General features: G+C 40.0%; 1 protein-coding gene across 2 annotated transcripts in view; it reads right to left on the bottom strand.

The window, feature by feature from the left end:
- The window catches only part of EDIL3 (EGF like repeats and discoidin domains 3), a 257,131-nt gene that overhangs the window by 31,785 nt on the left and 200,966 nt on the right, over nucleotides 1-24,380 (bottom strand). For both annotated transcript variants that reach the window (XM_040580692.1, XM_040580690.1), the window contains one exon: nucleotides 19,742-19,926. In XM_040580692.1, the coding sequence (XP_040436626.1) occupies nucleotides 19,742-19,926 (185 nt within the window). The remainder of the gene's footprint in view (nucleotides 1-19,741; nucleotides 19,927-24,380) is intronic.

Here is a 24,380-nt window from a genome sequence, read left to right on the forward strand (position 1 = left end):
ATGTTCTTAAATTAGTGTACTTTTCATGGGGAATATGTTGTGCCTTACTCTCAGGTCCCAAAAGCACACAGATTAGCCTTGCATGCCTCTTTTTCCACTGCTACAGTCTGACACAAAGCTGGAGCTATGGTAGCAGCTACAACACCAGTGACAGGCACAAAATAAAGGTTTAGCTCCCACAGCTGCTCAATTAGGAGTATTCTTGTCAGACTGTGTATTTGTTTCACAATTTGTTTCCAGAAGTTTTACCAATGAAATGTATCAATAGAAAAACCTAGTCCTCTTTGTGCATATTGCAGTCTGCTTAACTATGTTAAAAATTAAACTCCGTGGGTTTCTTTTTTCCCCCCAAAAATGAGGAAAACCAGCAATATACTTTGTAAAGAAAGAATTTTAAAAGGTGGTATTCACTGCTTTTGACTTATTGCTTAAAATGTGTTACTTGCAACAAGCTCACCAACATAAACTGTCCTGCAGGGATCTATTACAGCACCAACTTGCACTTTAGTACAGATTAGAAATATGTTAACACAACCAGAGATTAAATATATATCTAACTGCATTTGATCATTAAGGTAACAACCTTAGGTGCAGTAAAAGAGAAATCAGTTATGATGTAACATGCTGTAATTGGTTTCCCTGAGAGCAAACTGGTTGTCTCCGTATCAATTTTCCTCAAGCTACCTGCGTTGAATTAGTGAATGCTCAGGTTCTTCTGGTTTCATAATTTTGCTCCTCTTTTGACGTACAAGTGTTATGCCTATCAATGCGCGATATTTACAGTCTATGCAGCATGGCTGATTTGAAATCTTGTCATCTGGCTGCTTTGTGACTGTATAAATGCAAAAAGAGCTGGAACCTTGCAGTCTGTTTGGCTAGCTGCAGTGATAAATGCCAATTAGTGATAAATGACTTCACTGCCACGGATGCCTTGAGCACTGCTTCCACACTACCATGCCCCACACATTTTGCCTGCCCAAAATAGTGTAGCAGCGGTTATTATTAAAATGAAATCTCTGCCTACTGCTTTCAATAAGTAGGTGTCTGTGATCTTCATGACTTGTCAGAAAAAGGAGTGGCAGGAGCTGTGAAGTACTGCGGTAGAAGAACATCAGTGTGGCTGAAATATCAAGATACCCGCCTGGAAAAGAGATGTCCAGCAGCAAGGTGGTGGCCTCTGCGTACGGCTGCCATCCACATGCGGAGGCATATGGTGAGGAGGAGGCAGATGGCCAGTCTCCCTTCACGGCTCCCAGCACAGCCACTCGTGCAGGCTTTGACAAACACAATGATTAGGAGCCTGCACTGGATGTCGGCACGACTGAGATGGATGAAAGGATGGGAGGCAAGAGGACAGGTGGTAAAGATGTGTAAACAGAAACCTTTGCTTTATTTTAAGGGGATCAAACATCCACAAGAAAATCAGAGTGGAATGTTGGTAACATGACTCGGGCTGCTGCTGTTTCAAGGCAGCCTAGTTATCTTAATATGAATTGTTTTTTTCAAGGTAGATAGGCAGTATTGGAATTTTCTGTAGTAAAACTGGTTTAACTTTTAACACGAGTTTGGCACCTGTGTTACTTTTAATTGGTAAATTGTTTCTAAAAAAACCTGCCTTTTTTTTGTCCTGGAAGTGACATACATGATAAAATTTATATGCGCCTCAGGATACCATTATCTGCCTGCTAAATCCCACAATTTTGGCACGGTAGACAGAAGTGCTAAGGTGTGGATTACAGCTACCAAGCAAAATCTCTTCATGAATTTGAAAAGAAATACAGATACCATTAGTGACAACATTTTCTCCCATTCTCAGAAGGGTAATCCTGATTTAATTTTTATTCTGGCAATGTGACCAGTGCATGACTGCTGCCTGTCATCCAATCTAATGTGATGCATTAGATCAATGAATTTGAACATCATGTAAGACTTGACAAGTATTTTGCAAAACCAGTCACCACTTCACCCCTTGTGATGCAGCTCATCCAAACCTGCTCATCAGGAGGTCTTGCAGCGTGTTCCTAAGCCAGCAGCAGCCACATTCACTTGGAGCTTCTGAGAAAATTCAGGCCCTGCTAACTCAATGTGCTAGCCAGGGAAACAAGCAAGTTGTTTCTCTTGCAGAGGGGTTGTGAGCAGAAAGACGAAAGACTTCCTCATTTGCAGTCTGCAAAGCTGGTGAAAACTAGGTAACACAACTTTTTCTGAGAGCTCTGAGCACCTCACCAGGTCATTCTGCACGAATCTGAATTTCTAGCCAGTAACCTCTCAGGTGCTTCCAGGCAGAGAGCTGCCTAAAATACTCTGGAGAGCACTTGGAGCTTTTTTGTGGCGAGACCTGTGAGAACATATTCTCAAAGAAAAATAAAAGAAAGCTGAGTCGCTACTAGACATTATTCAGCAAGTAAGATGGACAATGCAATAATTGTATATAAAACCTCAGTAAAAATAAAATGGAAATGCACTGATAATGTTATTATGAAAGGTTAAATATTTTCATTATTTTTTCTATATTTATTGAAATCTGTAAAAACATATACTTGCACAAATATGTACTGATTTGAAAACCTGTACAACAATTAACACAAAACAAATATGATGAACAGATTAAGTTTTAACGTAAAGTATCTAAACAGGTCTTCAAACAGGAATTTGCAGTATCTGTGCAATATCCATTGATCCACTGTACAAATTAAACCCTTCATCCCAGCGAAAAAAACCCACCAAACCAAACACCTAAAAAAAAAAGTAAATCTTGTAGGCAACAATTCCTCCTCCTTTAAGTGTTGACAAGAACAGAGAAGATATAAACACCTGCTTGTTCTTTGTCGGGTGGGCAAGCTCTTTCTTCCATACCTATTTCCTACTGCCTCTTCTGCTCCCTGTAAGGTTCCCCCATAATTACTATTCAGCTTATATTGTTACGATGGAGTGTCAAACATTCAGTGTTTCCTCATTACATCTTAGCCTAAACCACACATTTTTGTTACTGCGAGCTTCAGCTAATACAAAGTGCTTTCATCTCAGACTGAAACACAACAGAGTGGAAAACCTTTGAGCTTCTGTATAAGCGAGAGATTCCTGTGACTGCTCACAAAAAAATTGAAGCTCTTGTTGCATGAAGGTACTCTTAAGCACATGTTACAGTGCTCACACTTCTAAATTCACTCAAGTATGCTTCCTGTGGTATTTGTAATCCAGCACTAAACTATGCGTGTCATCCCTATTTGTATAGGGTGTTCTGACAATGACTTTTTACAAATACAATTAAAGCAGGTGCATTTAATAATGGTGGCTTTGAAACTAAAAAAGTCGTGCAGGCTTGTGTAATAAGATTTTAATTCTCTATTTTTTTCCCATGCTAACAATTATAGTGGACATAGCCAATTGTGTTCTATGCATTGATTACTTACTTATCAATGTGCCACAAACATGTTTACACGTTGCAGTAAATTAAGCTTTTTATACATAGCTTGCTATCAGCATCTTGCCTATTCTCCAATCATTTGTTTATCCAGGCTGGAAAATACTGTCATTTATACAATCAAAGCTACTGTCAGTATCTTTAAAATTTCATTGACTGTAGTAATACCTCAAAATTCTTCTGCAGAAAACTGCCTTTTGTCAGTTTACATAATAGCTCTTCTACTCCTTTATGAAGTATAAATTGTGGAATTTTACTTAATAACAGAAACAATTGACACTATCACACACAATGGTAACTTAAGAGCTTATAAATATTGATAACGAAACAAGTAGTAATGTAAAATGTGTTGTTCTGACTACTTGCTTAATTGCTTATGTAGGTAATTCATTCTATGATGAAGGTATTTCGGCTACATAATATCAAATACAACACAGTACTTGACATGAAATCTATAGAAATTGAAAGCAAAAGACATACGCACAGAGGATTTATAAGATAGAATGGAGCCCTTTGGCAGACCTCAGGTACTTATCATCACCTCCTTCTAATGCAGACCTCCTTGTCCACCTGACAGTGACCAAGGGACCTTTTCAGTTCAGGGACATGGATAAAACCAGCAGAACAAAACTGCTAAAAGCAAATTCCAAATGCTTCATACTATCTGTCCACACAATCAGGCTGCCTTGATTGCCAGCTCCCAAGATTTACTCCATTTCTTGAGGGCTAACTGGAAAAGCATGTGTTAATTTCAGGGGACAGCATGCTGGCACACCATCGTTCTTAGGCATTTAAATTATTGTGTAGGAATATAGTTCAGGTTATTACCCTAATAATATTGAAATAAATTGAGCTGGATAATTATGTTTAAATGACTTCAAATAAAAATACTGAATGACAAGTTGGGGTAGACTTAACCTCGATTAACCTCTTTTTAGGGAGGCTCCTAACCAAAGCTAGCCATGTCAGCTCAGCAGAGTCAATGGAGTGTCAATGGAGAGGACAGCCTCCTCCAGAGGGCCGTTCATTCTGTGTCTCCCAGAAGGGCACCTCAGGAAAGCAGTAACTGCTTAAGAGAGATGGAGTGCCAGTGACTTGCTTAGATTTGGCTCAATAGATTTAGGAAAAATACAGGTACACCTGTGCACAGTAAGGAATCATACTGAAACCATCTTTTCACAGGATTATAAAACAGGAGAAGTCCTATTAGAAACTGGAGCAACAGTTGCAAGATACGATTCTGCAGAAATAAACCTGAAAGTTCTACAACACTGAAGTAGTATTGATAGATTATCAGATACAGAAATGTGTGCCCCAATATTTGCCCTAAAGCACTAAGCATTTGCTTCCAGCTAAATGAAACAGGAATTTCTGCAAGCAGTTCTAACAACAGCATTACACAGAAACCTGAAGGAGAAGAATAATAAAAAAAACCCCAATCACACACCACCACCACCACCACCACCACCACCACCCATATTTAAATGAAATATCATTATGCTGTCCCAACCTTCTTCAGTTTATTTTTCCCTTTCCTTGACTGTGGTACCTTTGCTTGTAATGGTAAATGTCTCTGTAGACGACATTTGCAGATGTCTTTTGTAACAGGAGAGGAGACAAGCTGCACTGGTACAAACCAAGGGCCCAGTATCTGGCTCCCAAATGTAGATACAAAATGCAAAATATATACATATGTTGGCCTAATACACCTGCAGTCTCCCGTAATTTTCAGATGAAGAAATTTCTTGAGCCTTGTGTTTTGTCCACTTAGTAATTTCTAACGGGTTTCTTCCTGTAATAATGGTAAGTTCATGTCCAGTCTCCCCTTGAATTCAAATCAGCTTCTCACAGCCACAAAATCATTTGTCAGAGTTTCTCTGGTCTATCATGCACTCTGTAAAACCACATCCTAAAACCTGATTCTCCCAGTTGATGTCCGCTAGTTCTTGTCACACATCCTTGCCTTATCCGGGCACAACATCCAGTGTCTTATTATCCGCTTGCGGGCAGTACAGAGAAGAAAAGAGGGTGCAGAAAGCATGAAATTTCTAAGTCCTCAGTTCTGAGAGTCTATAGGTAGCTAGTGGTACGGACTACCACTACTATAGTGATCTCAGTGCTAGCTCTTAATGTGGATGTGTTTCCTTTTATTTGTGTAAACCTGCCACCTGCTAATCTCATGTGACCCCACTTTATTCTTACATTGTGAAAAATACTGTATATTGAATTCCTGACCTGCTTTTTCCATACTCTGACTTTTTTTATATTACATACAGAGAACTCAGAAGATTTGGCTCAAAGTTAAAAAACCCTACAACACAACCAATTTGCTAAGTGTCTGTCAAGTACTTTGGGCAACTGAGCTAGAAATCATTTGCAGGATGGTATTGGGCAATGAATCCTGCACGGGAAAGCAGCGATCGCTCTCGTAAGGTAGAGGTGTAGGACTAGGGGTTGCAGTGCGCCACACTGTTTACTCCCAGCCATTATCCTATGTAATGCGTCAAAAATATACAGAAATAAATAGCAGCATTTACACCGACTTTGCTACATTCTGGATCAGACTTACAATACTAATTTTTCCAACATCACAGCAGCAAGTCTTTATCAGCATGCTGCCACCCATATCTGAACATACACTCTCTGGCTTCTCCTGCTTCTGTTTCAAGTAGTCATTGTTTATCTTAGATATAAACCTTTCTGTAAAAAAAACCACCAACACTTTACATTACTGTAATAGGTTAGTTAATAACAGTTTCTGAGCTGTAAAAAGCCTCCTAAATAGTTTCTATGGCAATGTGGACCTAAAATTAGAGTGATAAACTAATTAATATAAGAAAATAACAGAACTGCCTGCCTTTGTTTTTATCACTGCTACATGACGATTAAAATCAAGTGCAGTTCATTGAAGAGATCTGCTTTTTACAAACAATGCCTTTTTAGAATCATGGCATTGAGCTTCTTATTACTTTTCAGTGTAATCCACGAAGTAATGGGGTGATACAATGCAAAGTGACAGGTGATAAAATTGTCTAAAAAGCCTCTCATGTAGTCTGTATTCCAGTTCTAAAGACCATGTTGCTTAAATGCAATACTAAAATGAGATTTACAGTTCTCTGTAAAACTGAGGAACAGATTAAATTTGAATAATTGATTTTAATGTTTTCATTTATTTTCTTGTGCATTAAAGTTTAACTTGCTTATATCTTTTAATGCAAAAAATAAAATCCGGTTCCCAGAATTCACTTGTTTCAGTCAAAATGGAACAGAAAGGCTCATGCAATGTGGGAGGACTGCAATGTAAATTAGCCACAATTTCCACCTTCCAAGTGAGCTTCCATAATAGGTGACAGGGTTTTTTAAATCACGGAAATAGATGTTCCTCAATATGACAACATTTAGATCCAATTGCTCCCTTTTTTACCAGAATGCTATTATTCCATTTGAAGTTTGACTTTTCAGAGGGTCAAAAAATACAACACTGTGGTCCTTTGCTACATACCCTCTCTTGCTCCGGTAATGGATGCCATTATTGTTTCATTAGAACTAAAACCAGATAACATTTCCTGACATTTCACCAGAAAAGTTGGATGTAATCAAATACGTTAAAAAAAATTATAGTGGAAGAAGGAGAATGGTTGCGCCCTTCCCATGTGCATCTGCAGAGATACAAAGTAACTCAGACATGCAAAATTCTCAGAAGACCCTTCCTTCCTTCTCTTATTTTTATGATGTTTTATTTATGATGTATATTTTAAATGGAAAATTACCTTAGAATTTTTTTTAGAAATACTTGGTTAGAGAGAGACTCAGACTGCCTTAGCCACACAAAATCACGTATAGTAGGATGGGGAATAAAGAGGACCATGTTAAAACTCCCTGATAATAACCCTCAAATAACTCTTAAATTCTCATAAAACAGAGATTTCATTTTTAATATCAAAAGACCTTCTAGGACTATGAATTATTGCTGTGAACCTTGGAAAACAAGACTTCAAAGTTCCTCTCAAATAAAAACAACCCCTCTGATGTGTTTTGGAACACAAAGCAAATCCTACTGTGGCCCTGCAATTTATACTGGTGTACATTTGGGGGAAGTGAAAAGAATAAACGGTTTGGTGGCAGATGTTGTGAAAAATGGTCAACCAATAATAACAGGAAGCTGTTTCTAAGCAGCTCTGAGGTTTATTTTGAGTAAAGCAGTCCTCCCACTGGAGACAGGTCTGTGGGCAGGCAATAAGCAAGCTTGTCTAAGAAGCAAAATGAGAGTATCATTCATTAGTGCATCGCTTGTGCGCGGCCGGGCTATGGTGCCGGGGGCTGCCAGGCACCGCCGGGCCCCGCCGCGGGCACTGCCCCCGTGCCCGGTGGAGCCCGTGGCCGCCGGCTGCCAGACGGGCCCGGCGCTGGCCACGGCCCGGCCCAGCAGCCACGGCGGGAGCCCCTCGGGGGCAGCGCGGCTGAGGAGGGGGGGAAATGGCCCACGGAGCTGCGGGAGAGAGCAGAGAGCCTGCCTGAGAGCAGCGGCCCTGCAGCCCCCGGGCCGGGCAGGGGGAGGCCGGGGGGGACCGGCCCGGAGCAGAGCCCCCCCGGCAGGGCAGGGCCGGGCAGGGCCGGGCAGGGGGAGGCCGGGGGGGACCGGCCCGGAGCAGAGCCCCCCCGGCAGGGCAGGGCAGGGCCGGGCAGGGGGAGGCCGGGGGGGACCGGCCCGGAGCAGAGCCCCCCCGGCAGGGCAGGGCCGGGCCGGGCAGGGGGAGGCCGGGGGGGGACCGGCCCGGAGCAGAGCCCCCCCGGCAGGGCAGGGCCGGGCAGGGCCGGGCAGGGGGAGGCCGGGGGGGACCGGCCCGGAGCAGAGCCCCCCCGGCAGGGCAGGGCCGGGCAGGGCCGGGCAGGGCCGGGCAGGGGGAGGCCGGGGGGGACCGGCCCGGAGCAGAGCCCCCCCGGCAGGGCCGGGCAGGGCCGGGCAGGGCAGCCCGCGGGCAGCCCAGGGCCGGGCAGGCCGTGCCCCCCGCCCGGGGAGGGCCCCGCGGGGGAGGGCAGCACACGGTGTGTGTCAGGGCCGGGGGGATCTCTCCCCGCCCTGCCCTGCTGTGGCCGGCCCCAAAGGCCCCCGGCTTCCCCCGGCGGAGCCCGCTGTGCCGGGAGGGAACTGCCGAGCGCTCTCCCTGCCCGGGCCTCGCCCCACCGGCCGGGGGTTACAGGGGCTCTGCCCGGCACCGCGCGTTAGTTACCTGGCACCTCGCTACTGATGGTCGGGCCATCGCTCCCATTAGCTCATTCGAATTTGGCTCCCATTCTCCTAATGTGTGATCCCCCATTGCTGTGATGTCCACATTCTTTGATTGAGGTTCACCCCATCCATTGTATAGGTATCAGCATGTTAACACATTTATATACAGAAGGAAATTACGGCATTTCCAGAGGTCCTGTTAAAGTGGAAGAAGAATCTTCAAGGCTGAATATCAATGAGAGACACTGAAAATAATACGGCTTTCTTTTGTGGTGGACTTGTGTGTTGCTCCCAGCTACGTGACTGCTGTGTTCTGATGTCCTTGCTGAATTTGGAGGCACCTATGCTTTGCTAATTCAGCTGATCAGTGAGTTTTAGTCTCAACACTGCCACATAGGTTGGCTAGTGAGTCAAGAAACCACCCTCTAAAAATCTCTTACTTTTATTCTTTGGCTCCATGAAACATCAGCTGAAGCTGCCTGGTACCTCTCAAAAAAAGCAAGTCTTAGCTACTCCTCCAACATGCTATTGAGGTTTCCAAAAGTTCAGGATACTCAGCTTTATGTAGCAAAACACAAAACTGAATCCACAATATTTTACATCTGGTATACAGTGGCAGTGTTTGAGTTCAAAGTAACGTAAGTATAAATAAGGCAAACTGCAGAACTTCTCAAAGTCAGTAAAAATAAAATCAGATACAGGGATATACAGTGAATTCCTGTTTTGAGCCTTTGTAATATTCCTGATGTTGCCAAAAGGGGATCATTAACAACCTGCAGTAAGGCCTTTAAAAACCATTCTGATAGTTCTAAGAAAACACTGTGATATAATTCTCATTACCTCTTAACAAAGGTGACCCATTAAAATGGGTCTAAATATTTTTACATTTGCCGTTAGAAATAATAGAGCTCCAGTTTTTACAGGGGTGTTTTCCCTTTACTAGCTATATATAGAGTTAACTTCTAATTGTGAAAGTATTCTTCTGCTTAATTATACAACAAAGAAAGGCTGGGTTGAAATAGGATTAATATATCTTGTGGTTAATTAAACACGAAGCTTCTAAGGAGATCACTCCAACAACAAAAGCAATTAAGACTTGGTTATGTATAGGACATAATTAGGCAGGAAGTTCTTGTAATCCCAAGAACTTAGTTTTAAAGCATGCATTTCTTTAAAATAATCTATTATCTGACTTACTTTAGAGAAAACTTATCAAATGTGAGTACAAGCACTGACAACTCAGATCTGTTATGAGCTCTGTCCCCATATCAAAGATGAATTATAGATTAAAAAAGGTGGCTCCGTTCTGAGAAAATTTGCCTCTGTTTCTATCTTTATGACTGTTGACTGTCTCTCAGCTCCTGTGAGTATATGTACATACAGATACAAGCCCAAAATCAGTGAGGAAATTCCAACAAGGGTCTGTTTCAATGCTATATTACAAGTCTCAAGGTGCTCTTGAACAAAACACAGATAATTGAAGAATGTTTAGTTGCAGTATTTTTGTGTATACTGCAATTTCCCTTTTAAATTCTCTTTCTCACATTTTCTGCTAAGATTTTTCTCTTATGTCATATTTTTTGACAGGGAAACTGCTCTTGCGTTACTTGAGGATCAAGCAGGATGAATAATACCAGGCAGAGTGGAAAGAGGGTCTTGGACAATACATTTCTATATAGACACACCTGACTTAACATGGAAACCAAAACCAAAAAAACCAAGATAACATGTATCCTGCTGAGACCAACACTGAACTATGAGTGGGATGTTATTAGGGAAAAATGAATGATGAAACCAATTAATAGGCTAAGATTCAGAAACAGCAAAGAAATGTCCATATTTAGTTTATGTGATGTATTAACATGCTGAGATAGGGCCGTTTCATTTTTCTGATTACTGCTAGGTAAATGTCAGCCCGGTTAAGCATGTTTCCCCCTCCTCTGAAGAAGTCTGCAAGGTAGTTCATTGCCTTCTAATTTAGATTAATTTGAGGTTCCTTTGCCACCACTACTTATTTGTGTTTGCATCTCAATTTAATTATTACATAGCAAAAAAAAAAAAAAACAACAATCTCTGTTCACCATTTGCCAAGCTAGGAGCAGATCTGTTTCTATGTACTTTGTGTAGGGAACAGAATATGGAAATGAATGGCAGATTTTGAGCAAACATGTTCCAAAGTCAACCAGAATCTCATAATACAGTTTCACTGTGTTTTGAAAGTGGCATAAAGACTAAAATCATACGAATGCAAAAAAAAATTGAGAGGCCTATTCAGTGAAGAATACCTTTCCAAGACCTTTGTATATTTTACTCATAAGATCTTGACAGTTACATGAAGAAAATATAAGTGCTTGCTTAGTCAAGAAGTAACAATTGGGAACAAACATGCAGGGCTAATAAAAACAGCACAGTCCAGTTAATAAAGCATCAAGCTATCAGAAAACAGAACCAGACTCAGTTCCACTCTATTTGTTTGCTTTCACCCTGCACTGGCTTTTGTCTCATCTGCTTTTACATCAGGTATTTTTTGCTGCTTAAAGATAGTTGACCTTGTCAAGGTCTCTTCATTTCTCTCCGTCATCTGTATTTTTTTTGTCATCCTTTTGTCTTGTTGAGACTGAAAGTATCGTGGGGCAACAACTGTGTCCAATTGTGCATGAGTCTAAAACTAAATCAGATGTAGCTGTGAAAACAATGAACAGTTTTATTATGGAAAAGTGGATGCTGTTTTGAAACACTCCCGTGGAAGAAGAAGGCATGCATAAGGAACACGTGTGCACCCTTTCTTTCTCTATTTCTACCTAGCCAACTTCGTAGCCATTTTGTTATCTTAAGACAGGGCAAGGAAATCAGACTTTTGTTTCGTAAATAGAGACAGAACACTTATTTCAAATCAGTGGAAAGGATAAGTAGGTAAAACAGGCAGGAATTTAATAAAAAAATGAAAAAATAACATCTTTCCATTAAAATGTAATGAATGCCATTTTCAGAAGGTGCTTCTATTGGCACCAAGGAAGAGCAAAATTTCTACTGTAAATACACAGTAACAAAAAATACTTCAGACTCAAATCCTGTGTACATCAAAATTCAGAACAACCAGGGAGTTTTTACTTACACTCCCAGATTTTGTAAGCAAGATCAAAACCTGTTATTGTAATAGGAAATGGGTCATTATTCAATTTTACTTTCATCTGCAGGGGAGTGATACACAGAAAAACTACAAGTCAGTAAGGCAACTGACAATACTCTCTTGCAGTGCTTTAGAGCTAGACATGATTCAACTGTTTATGGAAACTTCACGAGTGATTTTTGTTAGTGATGATGAATTTGTTATGTTTCAAAGATGGAACACTGATTTAGCTCCTCATTTTTTACCGAAGACTTAACAGAGAGAGTAGGGCGTATAATTCACTGTACAGAGTAGGACATTGTGCAATGAAACATTTTTCTCCTATAAAATCTTAACTGTACTGATTTACAGTTCAGATGGACTCTTTCCTTTGTACTCGTTTATTAAGGTGTCATCAAACAAGTTTTTGTTGCAGGAAACAACCATGCGGTATCTATTTGTTGACTATTTCCTGGACACATTGCAACAAAAAGCTTCTGTACTCTGCCTGTCCTTCTAACAATCTCTTTGTTTTTGGCCAGAGTAAAATCAATGATTCTACCAAGGCTCTAGACTCTGCTACCTAAATGATAAAATGCACCCTAAATACACCATTGAAAAAGCAAAATAAACCAAGATTTTATGCCACCTTATTTAATTCCAAGGCTTAAATTCAATTACTACTATAAACATTTCCATAAAATGAAAGGCAGAAGAAAGCTTTTGCAAAGTCAAAAGCAATTTAGGAAGGGAATCATGCTGAAATGCACGATTTAGTAGCATTATTAATGTGAATAATGCATTTAACTTGAAATTATTTGCAGGGAAAACTGGGTGAGAGAGCAACTTCTAGAATGTCCATCAAATATTTGCTGACAGGTAACTGTGACTAGGAAATCAAGGCATACCTTTTAATACCATTTCTCTAAGCTATGTTTTTGTTAGTAGTGTCAAAAAAGTGTTGGCAACGTATGGAGAGATGAGGCTTTAAAACAAAAAATGGGGGAAAAAAAGCTTGCTCATCATCTTGAGCTAGACACTGCCCTCAAAGCTAATAGTGACCATCTAGTTGTAAACTTAGAGTGGAGAAGTCAGTAAAGTGATCTGTTTGTATCTCTAGTCCAGGCAGTGCAAAGTAGATAAATTCAGCCACGTGCAATTTAGAAGCGAGTATCCCTCTTTACCTCCCTTTGACTAAATCACTCAGAGCTATTTGTCCATTTCTACTTTATTCTACCACTGGCTCTTTTCATAGGGAAATTTATCTGTAGCAAGTTTCTGGAAAAGTATGGGACAGGAAAGATCCATATTAATAATTTAATTATGCCCTGTTACATTGCTGCATCCTGTGAATGTCAGTGTGTGAGCAGGATATTACCCTGTGAAGCTGCTCATCAAGGTAAGCGTAAGACCAAGGAGATGCCAAAGCTGAGTGACCAAGTTAAGTCCTCTGAGCAGAAATGACAGCTGCCTTGCCAAGAACCACAGGGAAGGAAAAAGATACTGATTTGAAAAGATAAAATGACCAGTATGGACTGTAAATATCTTTCAGTATCCCAATAAAAAGCGTAGCACAAAGAAAGCTTGACCTCTATACAACTTGTCATTCACCATCTGAAATCTAAGAACTTACTTTTCTGCTTGTGAGAAATTGTAATTAAGAAACAGTACCAACTCTGCATCTGAAGAGTGAGAAAGACCTTATGTTGTTGTACACGTAAAAGACATTGATTCCTTTCCTGATCGGTGGGTGATGGCTGTGGCTTATTGAAGCTGCAGAGAAAGATACATGCCTGTTGTTTACCATGTGTTACAATTAAGCTTACAATTCCCATAGAATACTGTATCTTTCAAAGACCAGTCACAACACACTGCTTAGCAGTCCAAGCCTTCTAGTAGTCATGTAATTTCCTCACTATGATAATAAAATAACATTTTATCCTATTCCAGTGTTGAGTCTTGCAAGTCCTTATTTAATTAATATGTTGTTAAGTGTTTTCTTTTTTTTTTTTTTTTTCTTCAGGGTGTGGGTGTTAAAATATTTAAGCCGGTGACCAGATAGAAACCACTTATTTGGGTACTTTAAAGAGTATTGGTATTAATGCTTGCTTTGCTAATGGTGCAATTCAAAAGGTAATTAAACAATCTACACAATTTTCTCCTTATGAGTTGTTTTCAGCATTTAGGAAATACTACAGTGTAGTGATTTCCTATCTAGTAAGCCTCTGCAGAATTCATTACAAATAAACAGGTAAATACAACAAAAAAGAGGAGAAAGAGGCAGGTGCAATAATAGATGAGAAGCAAATACCACATGAGATACAGGAAACAGCATTCTTTTATTGTAGTAACAGAATGAACAGCAGCATTAAAATATGCCTAGCTAACCAATACGAGATGAAAAATAATGTTCTCTACCCATATTAAAAAAGGGGAGTATTGACCTCACATAACTTTCACGTTCAAAAATTCATCTTCTGGTTTAAGCTAATTGTCTGTCTCTGTGGCTAACAGAGTAAAGGCTTATCTCCAGGATGATTCATAACAGGAAACATAAGACGATTACTTAGGGTAGGATGAATTATTTCCTGATAGTGCTGTCCTGTTTCCATTGACTATAGAAGAAGCCTGAGCAACTTATTAGAAATAGGTATTTTAAGGTATCTATAAATTGCATATGTAAATTTTACGTATAGAATCTGTAAATTTACATTTTTCTGTAGTTTAGTCCCTTTGCATGAGGTTATATAGCCAATAACTTGGAGAAACACACAAAAAAGGTCTGGGTTGTCTCTCTAGGCTCGTGTTAGCTGTGCTGTGCATGAGGCTGCTGGAGCTGACATAGCATTAGGCATGATTGCCCTCTGTCTTCCCTTGATCCTCATTTATCTTAGTAATTAGACAATTTCAGATGACTTGTGGTGGTGGTGCAAAGCACAACATGTACCACTGTCAAGTTTTGTAAATACTGGATAAATGTAGCACAGTCTACTTTCTATGAGTACTCTACAAAAAAAAAAACAAAACAACAAACCAACCAACCCCCCCCCCCCAAAAAAAAAAAAAAAAAAAACAACCAAAAAAACCCAAGAGCAAAAGCTGGGTGTGATTTAGCCTTTAAATAATATTTTTTTCATTTGATCACTTAGAAGCTTAAACACTGTAAAAAATTCCAGAAAAAGAATATAAGTAGATTCTATAATGGCATGAGACTTTGTAGATGTTTTTGAATATATGTAAAAAAAATGTGATTACTTATTTGGAATATAATTTTTCCTTTGTTTTCAAACAAGAGACCTTGTGATGTAAAAAAGATGGTCAAGTATTAAACTGAAAGAATGAGTCAACTGCAGCACTCAGGCAATTGTTTTCAGGCGGTGTTGATGAGAAATCTCAGTAGTATTGTCTAATGCTGGAGATTAATTTGGAGGAAAATTCCCAACCTGTATGCATTATACTCATCACATTTTAAAAAAGTGTAGGTATATATGTAACAGTGGCTTTTCCAATCTTCAAACAATCTGCTATCTTTATTAGCAACTGTTTTTTCCCTAATAGCGGAGAAACATTACAATAAGACATTGCTTGTTGCTCCACTCTGCTATTTAAGGGAAAGATTATTTTCTTAAATCAACTGAGCTCAATGGTAGATATATAAAGTAACTGTGAATAAACTGTATCAGGTTTATTATTCATGCACATGAAGCTGCAGAACCTTCCTCTAGCTTTGCAGCAAAATACAAGCTAAGCAACCAGATGAAAGTCATTTTGCAGCACGTAAACTGTTTTAAAGTTTCAGGAACAGCTATAGACATAAAGCTAGTGCAGTGCTGCTGGTGACCTGAAGATAATATGGAGATGTAAAAGGAACCTCAGCAGGCTGCCAGGTTGGGCATCTTTTTCATCTAGCTGTGCTCTGTAGAGAGACAAGCCTTCAAGACCCTAGCCTATCAGATAAAGCGGTTTTCTTTATGTATGATTATAAAGTTAGGAATAGGATAACATACAAAACACTTTATGCAAAGGAGATGGTTTAGGGGGCAGAAGAAAGCTCCAAATATTGGGAGACACCAAATGAAACGAGATGCCTCAGCTCCAAGGAATATTGCAGAGGATGGTAGATCAGAGAAACATCAGCGAAATTACTTGCTAAGCACCAGGCAGAAGAAAAATGGGCAAAGGCACTAAAGCAGAGGGTGTTGCTGTCCTTATCAGGTAGTGAACGAGAGTGGGAAACTAATGCAAAGACAGATATGGCACCTGTTGGTTTAACAGAAATATGGAAATATTTTATACCACCAAAACTTAACTAACGGTAAATAGAGAAAAAGGAAGTTTAATATGCTATCCTGATTTCATGATCTGTAACTGGAGAAAAAATGTTAATTCTTTTGAATGATCGTCTCAGCTAGGAAAATGAGGTACAGAGTGGTGAAAATCTATTTACCAGAGCATTCACCAAGCTATGTGAAAATCAGAAGGAATAACTTTCAATAATCTTTATAGCCTCAGTGTCTCATTCTGGGCATAAGGTGGAAAGTTCTTGAACATTTCCTTTAATGTCCAATGACAAACAGGGAGTGGTGTGACCAGCTGGAATGACAGTCCTGGATTGTGTCCAGGAGGAGCAGAAGCACTCCCAAAACTGGCAAAGCAGCCTGGTCATGGTAGTTCAGCAGGAGATCCTGGGAAAAGCCTGTGAATTGGTTAAAGGTAGCGAGTGATGCTGAGAAGCAAATCGAAGTAATGAGAAAAAGGGACTGCCTTGAAGCAAAGTGAAGTTTAGGCTTTTCTTTATTTTCTCAGTAATTAAATTGAAATGCTTTACCTCATGTAGTTTATGTTGCTTATACATAAATATGGGAAGCAAAAAATTATTTTTTTTAATTTTCACTTCCCCACATCCCCCTAATCTTTAATTTTATTCAGTTGATTTCACAGAGTGTCTCCAAAAGGGAGGAACTCCCTACAGAAAGTGTTTAGGAGTAGAGGGAGTTGCTGGAACTGATTACTCGCATTAGATTTGGTAGCCAACCTGAACAACTATGTTGTTCTGTATCACCAAGCTGCATAGATTTCAACTGTGATGAGAACAGAAATGCTAAATAGGTGGATTACCCAAGTTAATGGAAGCTCCTCTGCTATGAACTAGGCTAGGTAACTGACATAGCTTCTGCAGCATCATGTTTACAGGAATCACGGGATGCCCTTGAGCAAGCAGGTAGGGGAATTCAGAAGAAGAGTATGACTGAGGTGGAAAAGTACGATTTTGGTCACCTAATCTCATTAACTTTTCCTCCACGTCACAAAAATACTTTCTTCCATTGCTAATGATGGTGTTTGGTGTAAAGGAGTGTTGTGTGGGGAACCTGGGGTTTGTAAATGATTAGAGTCTAGACCACAAGAGATTTTCAACAATTGCAGCAGCAATAAGGTAAGTATTCTTCTCTAATCTGAAAATGCACTGTCTGTGTGTGAAGCCACATAATGCTTCATATTCCTGACTCTGGAGCTAAATTACAGATGTAGCAATCCAGAATACTTTAAATCAAAGAGCACACTTGTTAATGGCTGCATTTTTAAATACACAGAAGATTTAGGATTTTCTTTTTTAGAGAAAACCAAGTAAAACAACCTCAGCTCAAGACAGTTAAGCATTTACCTCTAGGGTAAAAGCGCTGTGAGCGGCCCCCAAGTAGCAAGTAGCGTTTATGCACGATGCAAACATCACCTCTCAGCACCCATTATCACAGCAGTCACGCTGCGATTTATGCCAGCAAGCTTTTAAACAGAGGAACAGTTGATAGCAATGGCGTTTGGGCAAGGATCCCCCCCCAAAAGCCAGAACAGATCTGTCCAAGTCACCCACATACCACACACTACAACGATAACTTTCAAAGGCATTCAGTAGGCTCTTACCCAGTTTCAGAGGCCTTCTAGTGAAAACTATAAAAGGTAAACCAAACAAGCATGTAGAGAAAATTCAAAAGGCATGGAAAGCTAACGCTGTGAAATACCATTTTGGTAGGTCAGCCACTTTAGCAAAATTCAGAAATCTGTGTCTTACTTTAAGCCTCTTTTAGGATACCATGGAATCGTTGCTGGGATCATTCCTTGTAATGTGTAATTGCTGAGGGAAAAGGGCATACAGATAAGTTTGCTTTCATCCTCTTTTTTCTTCCAAATGTGTTTTGACTAAACTCGATGAAAGCAGTATGACTACAAAATTGCAGTCAGCGTGTTAAAAGGTTACCATACAATACTCTGCATTTTAAGGTAAAAATAGAGAACTACCAGCGAAAAAGAACAATGAACAGACAAATCTAAATGACAGGCATGTCTTTCTTACAGAATCTTACCTAGACTTGAAGCATTTGAACCCGTCTCTACTCACAGACTGAATTCAGAATAAACAACCTATAGTGGAAATTAACAACCAACTTTAGCACTGAAGGAACAAGTGGATTTAATGCCTCCTGGTTGTTTTTTTTTTTTTTTTTTTCATTCAAGAAATGTTATGATACTCGTTTGGAGAAATATCACAAGTATAATGACTTTCAGGAAAGGGTAAATTGGTCATATTCCTATGAAGATACTGAACTTGTATCATAGCTGTATGACAAATGAACTACAAGACGAGTATTTCTTCACAACTTTCTTTTATACCAGATAAAAAAAAAAAGTATGCCTGATGCTTCAAGGACTTGCAGAGACTGTGCAAGTGGTCAGATTAAAGTTGCAGCTTCAGGTAGGCTCATACATAGCAAGACTTAGAACAGAATCGAAAATTTTAGAATGTAAGAAGTAACGCTGCAGCCCCTTGCCACCTGTAGCTGATTAAAAATCCACTGTCACCCACCGGCGGAATAACACATCACAGGGTGTTTCTGTGGAGTCTCTGCACATCCTTGGTTTCTTGTTATCACTGATGGGGCTAAATTTGATACAACTGCCTTTCTTTTATCTGCTTCTCCACTAAAATTTTCCTTCTCTCCAGAAGTTACTAACTGCTGTTTCAAGAAGTTGCTCTAAAAATCTTTCAGCAAATCCCATGTTCTTCACTCCTTCAAAAGCTAAACAGACAAACCAACTGCTCCTTCCTTTCTGTATGTGTGTAAACTTGGAGAAAAGTTAATAATCATATTGCTGAACTGCTGAGCAACTGTAGGTAAAAAAGCTAATATGTCATAATTTATATGTGAAAAGATTGCAGGGGGTTAGTAGCCAGTCTAGTGCTATTGAGGCTTCCTGCTGAGAACTGCACTGCAAACTGGCAGCTGACTCAAAACACTGCTATTTTCAACATTTCTAAAAATGCAAATGTGTCAGCAACTGGTCAAATAGGCTTCCATATCGGTGATTTATTGCACTCTTTCACATTAGTGTACTACTGACCTGTACAAATCACTCCCAGGCTGAAAACAACGCCTGTGCACAGCTTTATAATGAATGCATGCGCTAAATCAGTCTTGCTAGTTTCAGAGAGGTGTTGGAAGGTAATTTCGAGCTGTCTCAATTAGACAAAGATAATTTCTATGAGCCAGATTTGTTAACGTGCACAAAGCTGAAGCAAATATGCTTTTCCAGGGAGCTTTGGAAGGATAGAAGGGGGGAAAAAAATCCTCTTTCTTAACAAGAGAGGAGAAGCCTCTTTTATGAGAACACTCACTGAATAAGTAAAACAGATCTGCAGCTACTATTTGTGTTCATTAACAAAGGAAAATTTATGGCTGCTGGGCAACTCGTAAGGTTTGGCTAGCGGAGCTGAAGGTTTCCCTGAGCAGGGTTTTCTGCAGTTGAGGTACCAAAGATGTGAAAATCTGTCTGGGCTTTCCTAGCTTCATCATCTACCTGTGGCAGAGTTAGGATGGTTACATTCAGAAACAAGAATATGAGTGTAATCCTAAACCAGTTCAGCTGTCCCATACCTGAAACACAAAGAAGATAAGCACTTGGGAAAATGTCTGTGAAACTTTACCTGCAACCACTGTGACTGGTCATTGTGGCCAGAGGTCCAGGCATTAACTTTGCCTTGCTTGTCCAGCCGGGCTTTCCTGGGCTCCCAAGCAAACATGTCCATGTTGAGAGTACGGAAAACACTGGAGGCAGTAATTTGGTAGTCTTGTATATGTCCTGATTTCATCCCCAGGGGTTCAGAGCAGCCTGCAACAGCAAAATAAGAACTGTGACACTGCCTACTTATCTCTGTAAGTGGTTTAGGTCTTCTGTTACGGAAAAGAAAACTAGCAATTCTTGAAGGGAAGGCTTTAATCAAAACTATTGTTGGAGGAACTTGTGAACAAACAAATAAAAAATAGCCAATTCAAGGCACTTTATTTCAACACTACCTTGGAAGAATCAAAAAACAAGATAGAGAATTCAACGTATTTTATCCTGGCATAAATTTATGAAGGCATACAAACAGAAAAGATGACTTTCATCTCTTCTTATCTTGGTTTTATTTTCCTGTCCAGCAGCTTGCTATTGTTTCCTCTATTCAGTTTGATTTTCTCATGCTTTTATGCCACGACACATTAACCATGTGTTTGCCTACTGAGGAAATATTCATTTTGCTTAAAGTCACTGCTGAAGTAAAATGTTAGCAACCACTGAGCTTTTTCTACAGTTCTGAATTTCTTTGACACCTAGCCAAAAAACGTAGAAAGCCCCAACACCCACTGACAGAATGGCAGACTACAGAAAGCCAACTGAGTAGATGATTGCCTAGGAGAAATGAAGAGTTAATGGCTTATTTGTTTAAACCAGGTGGATGAACCACATCATTGAATTATTTTGATTCTAGCAAAAGCTAGATCTTGGGCTTCTCCTTTCTCTGTTGGGTGTCCATGGGGAAAAAAAAAAGAAATAAATTAGTAATTGGCATTATGTTCCTCTGCCTTGTTATTTTACACTGGGAACACAGAAGGTACATTTGGACCCAGAAGAGGGAATAAGTAAGCTGACAACAAGCAGCAGTGTAACAATGGTACTGGAAGCCAAGGGAGGCAGATAAGCTGCCTGGTTTTAAGATTTAAAAGTAATTTAAAAATGCAGGCAAGTCGAGTGGCTGAGAGCGAGAGGGCTTCTAAGAGGTCAGGAAAGATGGATGTATGGTTGGATGGAGTCATGTTTGATGGTTGAGAAGAAGGTGAAAGATGGAGAGGGGAACATCAGGCTGGTTTCTCATTTCCTCCCTGCCCAGCTGTCAAAAACCTGCATATGTGAAGTTGTCCCAAAGTTTTCACCTCACAGCTTCATGTACCCTACTCAGTTCTGTAACTGACTTGACTCAGTTAAATTGCCAATAATATTTTAACATAGTTCACTGAGCGAGAGTGTGCCCAGGATCTAACATACTCGGTTTTGCAAGGAGTGCGTCATCCCTGTGGATGCACAGAACCTTGACCTCATGTATCATTGGGAAGACAGCGGTTTTCTACCCGACACTCACATCCCACGCTGCTGAGCTGGCTCCTATCAGGTATTTGCTGAATTCACCAGCTGCGTTGTGACATATGTTATGTGACTCATATAAAGCACACATGTAAGTTATGAAGGCTCTCCTGCTGCCACCATGACCCTACTCAGCTGGTGTCTCTTGAAAAAGCCAATGCACTGTGACCACTTAGAAAACCTTCAAAGTTTTATTTTGTTTTTCACTTTGTTTGAGCTAGATATCAAAGCTGGTTCTCTTTTTCTTAAACATCCATTTATTCCACAGTATGTTTACCCAGATTTAAAGACCTGGGTTTGTTTTGTCTTTTTTTAGTTTCTTTGATATTACTAGCAAAGACCTTGACCTTTTGGTCAGATTCTAGTTTCCGTTTCTCCTGTAGGTTTAACACACAGAATTAAGTGGAATTAGTAGGGATTCAAATCAGGAAGGTAAAACTACATCCTCTCTGGGGGTCTAAAAGCAGGAGCAAATGTGTATTACCAGATGATAATAATAGTAATAATAATAATAATAGTAATAATAGTAAAATTAGTAATCATCATCATCATCATCATCATCATCATTATAATCTCTTTAATGTAGTAACTACTGTATTTAAAATTTGAAATACTGACATGATTCATATGCAATTAAAAAACAGAAAATAGAGTTATTCTTTGAGAAAAAGCCAACCCTTCTGATTCTCAGTGCACAAATGGAAATTGCACTGCCTTGTCCATAGAATGGACTACCTAGTTCAAATCAACCAACCAATTTTCCTGGGAGTAGGAGGGAGCAATTGGCAGTACAAATGAGAGTCATCTGTTGCTTTAGAGAAGGACTTTGCTTATTATTAAATTCTGAAGTATCACTCCAGGATTACAAGGGCTTTCATCAGGAACATTTCATCCAAGGAATGTGAAGGAGGTTCCTGACACAAAAAACATGGGTTGTCAAAACTGTTTTTCAGTGCTGGTCCAATCCATCAAAACCAGTTGTATTTTCTCTGAGTATTATCATTGATTTATGAAACAACAGATGTGTCTGCTTTTGTGTTTGTGCATGCGTGCGTGTGGTAATAGGATTTTACACTCGCCTTCCTTCTCCACTGCCCCAAAGAGAGGATGAAGACAGTTGTTAAAAGGTGACAGGAGAAAGTGAGAAGAACCATGAGAAACAGAAGAGACGAACATGATGCACGTGGGTAGCAGAACAGTGTCTTAGTGCTGTGTCACAGAGAGCAACAGCAGACCCCCGCCATTCCCAGCTACAATGGCGCCCTGCTGCAAGGACAGAGGACAACGACTGTTTATTTTGATAGGCAACCCAGAGTGCAAAGGGCAGAATCATCAAACTGGTACAAAGCTTTGTGTCTGTAGGTAGTCATCCCTCACAGAAGTGTATTTATAATAATGCTTAAGATTCCCTGGGACGTCTCCTCTTCATTGCACTGTATCTTCTTTAAATTTGCTTTGCAATGTCGCTGCGGAAGGATTCAATCTCCTTTGCCATTTTTACAACCTGTTAAAAGTTAGAGAGAGCTGACGTAGACATACAGCTATGCTCAATGGAGAATCTTAGGTGCAAATGTTTCAGGTGCTTCAGATATCATCATGTGTGATAAATGATATCTGATAACTCTGTATGTTTAAACCTAGCTAGGTATAAGTTTGCAGCTACTTCTTATTTGGTCTAGCTCAAAGAAACAGGAGCAGTGAAATAATGAGTCTAAGTGTGGATTAGTGTCTGAAAACTGAAACAATTCACACAAAGGTTTTTCTCTGTTGACTCTTCTGAGGGCACAATATATTACTTTTCAGTTTGTATCCTGTACGATGACCCTCATATACGTCTTCTTTCAAGAAAGCTGAACCCCCCAAGGAAATATTAAATAGCCAGTGCAGCAGAGGCAAAACCACAAATGGATCTGCATGCAAAGGTCTACATATGTCTTGTCTTGGGCCAGGATTAATATAGTATTGGCAAAAGCAGCACATTCAATTATTTGAGGGCAAAGGTGATTTTTTTTTTTATTAATACCATAATATTTTTATTTTCTGAAAATCAAGAGATTTAAAAAAATTTTCTTCCTATTAATGAACATAGGATTCCTTCCTAAATTAGTTGGTGTTAAAAATGAACAAGGGGAGGGGGATTTAGCACTAAATGCAGATATTACAAAGTCCCCTTGTGTGTGCGTTTGTGTGAATGGTACCTAAGGTACTGTTAGAATAGAGAGAAAGTTACCAGGCAACACTCCAAAAAGAGGAAAATTACATGCTCAGGAGATGCTATGAGTCTCACAAGGATGGTTAAGATCTGGGGACCAGCATCCCTTTGCAGGAACTAACAAACTCAGAACACCAAGAATTTGCTGAATTGGTACACAGCCACCAACACACACGAGCACCAACAACGTATGACAGGGACACGTGCAAGAAGGCAGAGGCTGCTATATGCAGATATTTGAGCATGTGAGTGAACTGCACAAGTAAGTGACTCTGTTGTGCTGTCCTGGTTTCGACTGGGACGGAATTCATTTTCTTCCTAGTAGTTGGTACAGTGCTGTGCTTTGGATTTAGTATGAGATTAATGTTGATAACACACTGATTTTTTTTTTGTTGTTGCTGAGCAATGCTTACACTAAGTTGAGGACTTTTCAGCTTCTCATGCCCTGCCAGTGAGAAGGCTGGAGAGGCGCAAGGAGCTGGGAGGGGACGCAGCCAGGGCAGCTGAGCCCTAGCCAAAGGGATATTCCGTACCACAAAACGTCCTGCTCAGCATATGAACTTTGGGGAGCTGGCCCGGGGTGCGTGAATCGCTGCCCGAGGACTGGCTGGGCATTGGTCAGCAGGTGGTGAGCAACTGTACTGTGCATCATTTGTTTCCTTATTGAGTTTTATTTATCTTTTTTTGTTATCTCCCTTTTCATTAGTATTATTAATTTATTAAATATAATAACAATAACTATAATAACCATAAAATTTTAATAATTTATTTCAATTATTGAGCTGTTTTTATCTCAACTCCCGGGTTTTACCTTTTTCCGATTCTCCTTCCATTCCCACAAGGGGAAGGGAGTAAGTGAGCAGTCGCATGGTAGTTTGCTGCCGGCTGGGGTTATACCACAATATGTGTGAACAGTTATCAGTTTTTACAAACAACACCTTGATGCTACTAT

Source organism: Falco naumanni, chromosome Z (genome assembly GCF_017639655.2).
Source record: "Falco naumanni isolate bFalNau1 chromosome Z, bFalNau1.pat, whole genome shotgun sequence".
NCBI lineage: Eukaryota > Metazoa > Chordata > Aves > Falconiformes > Falconidae > Falco > Falco naumanni.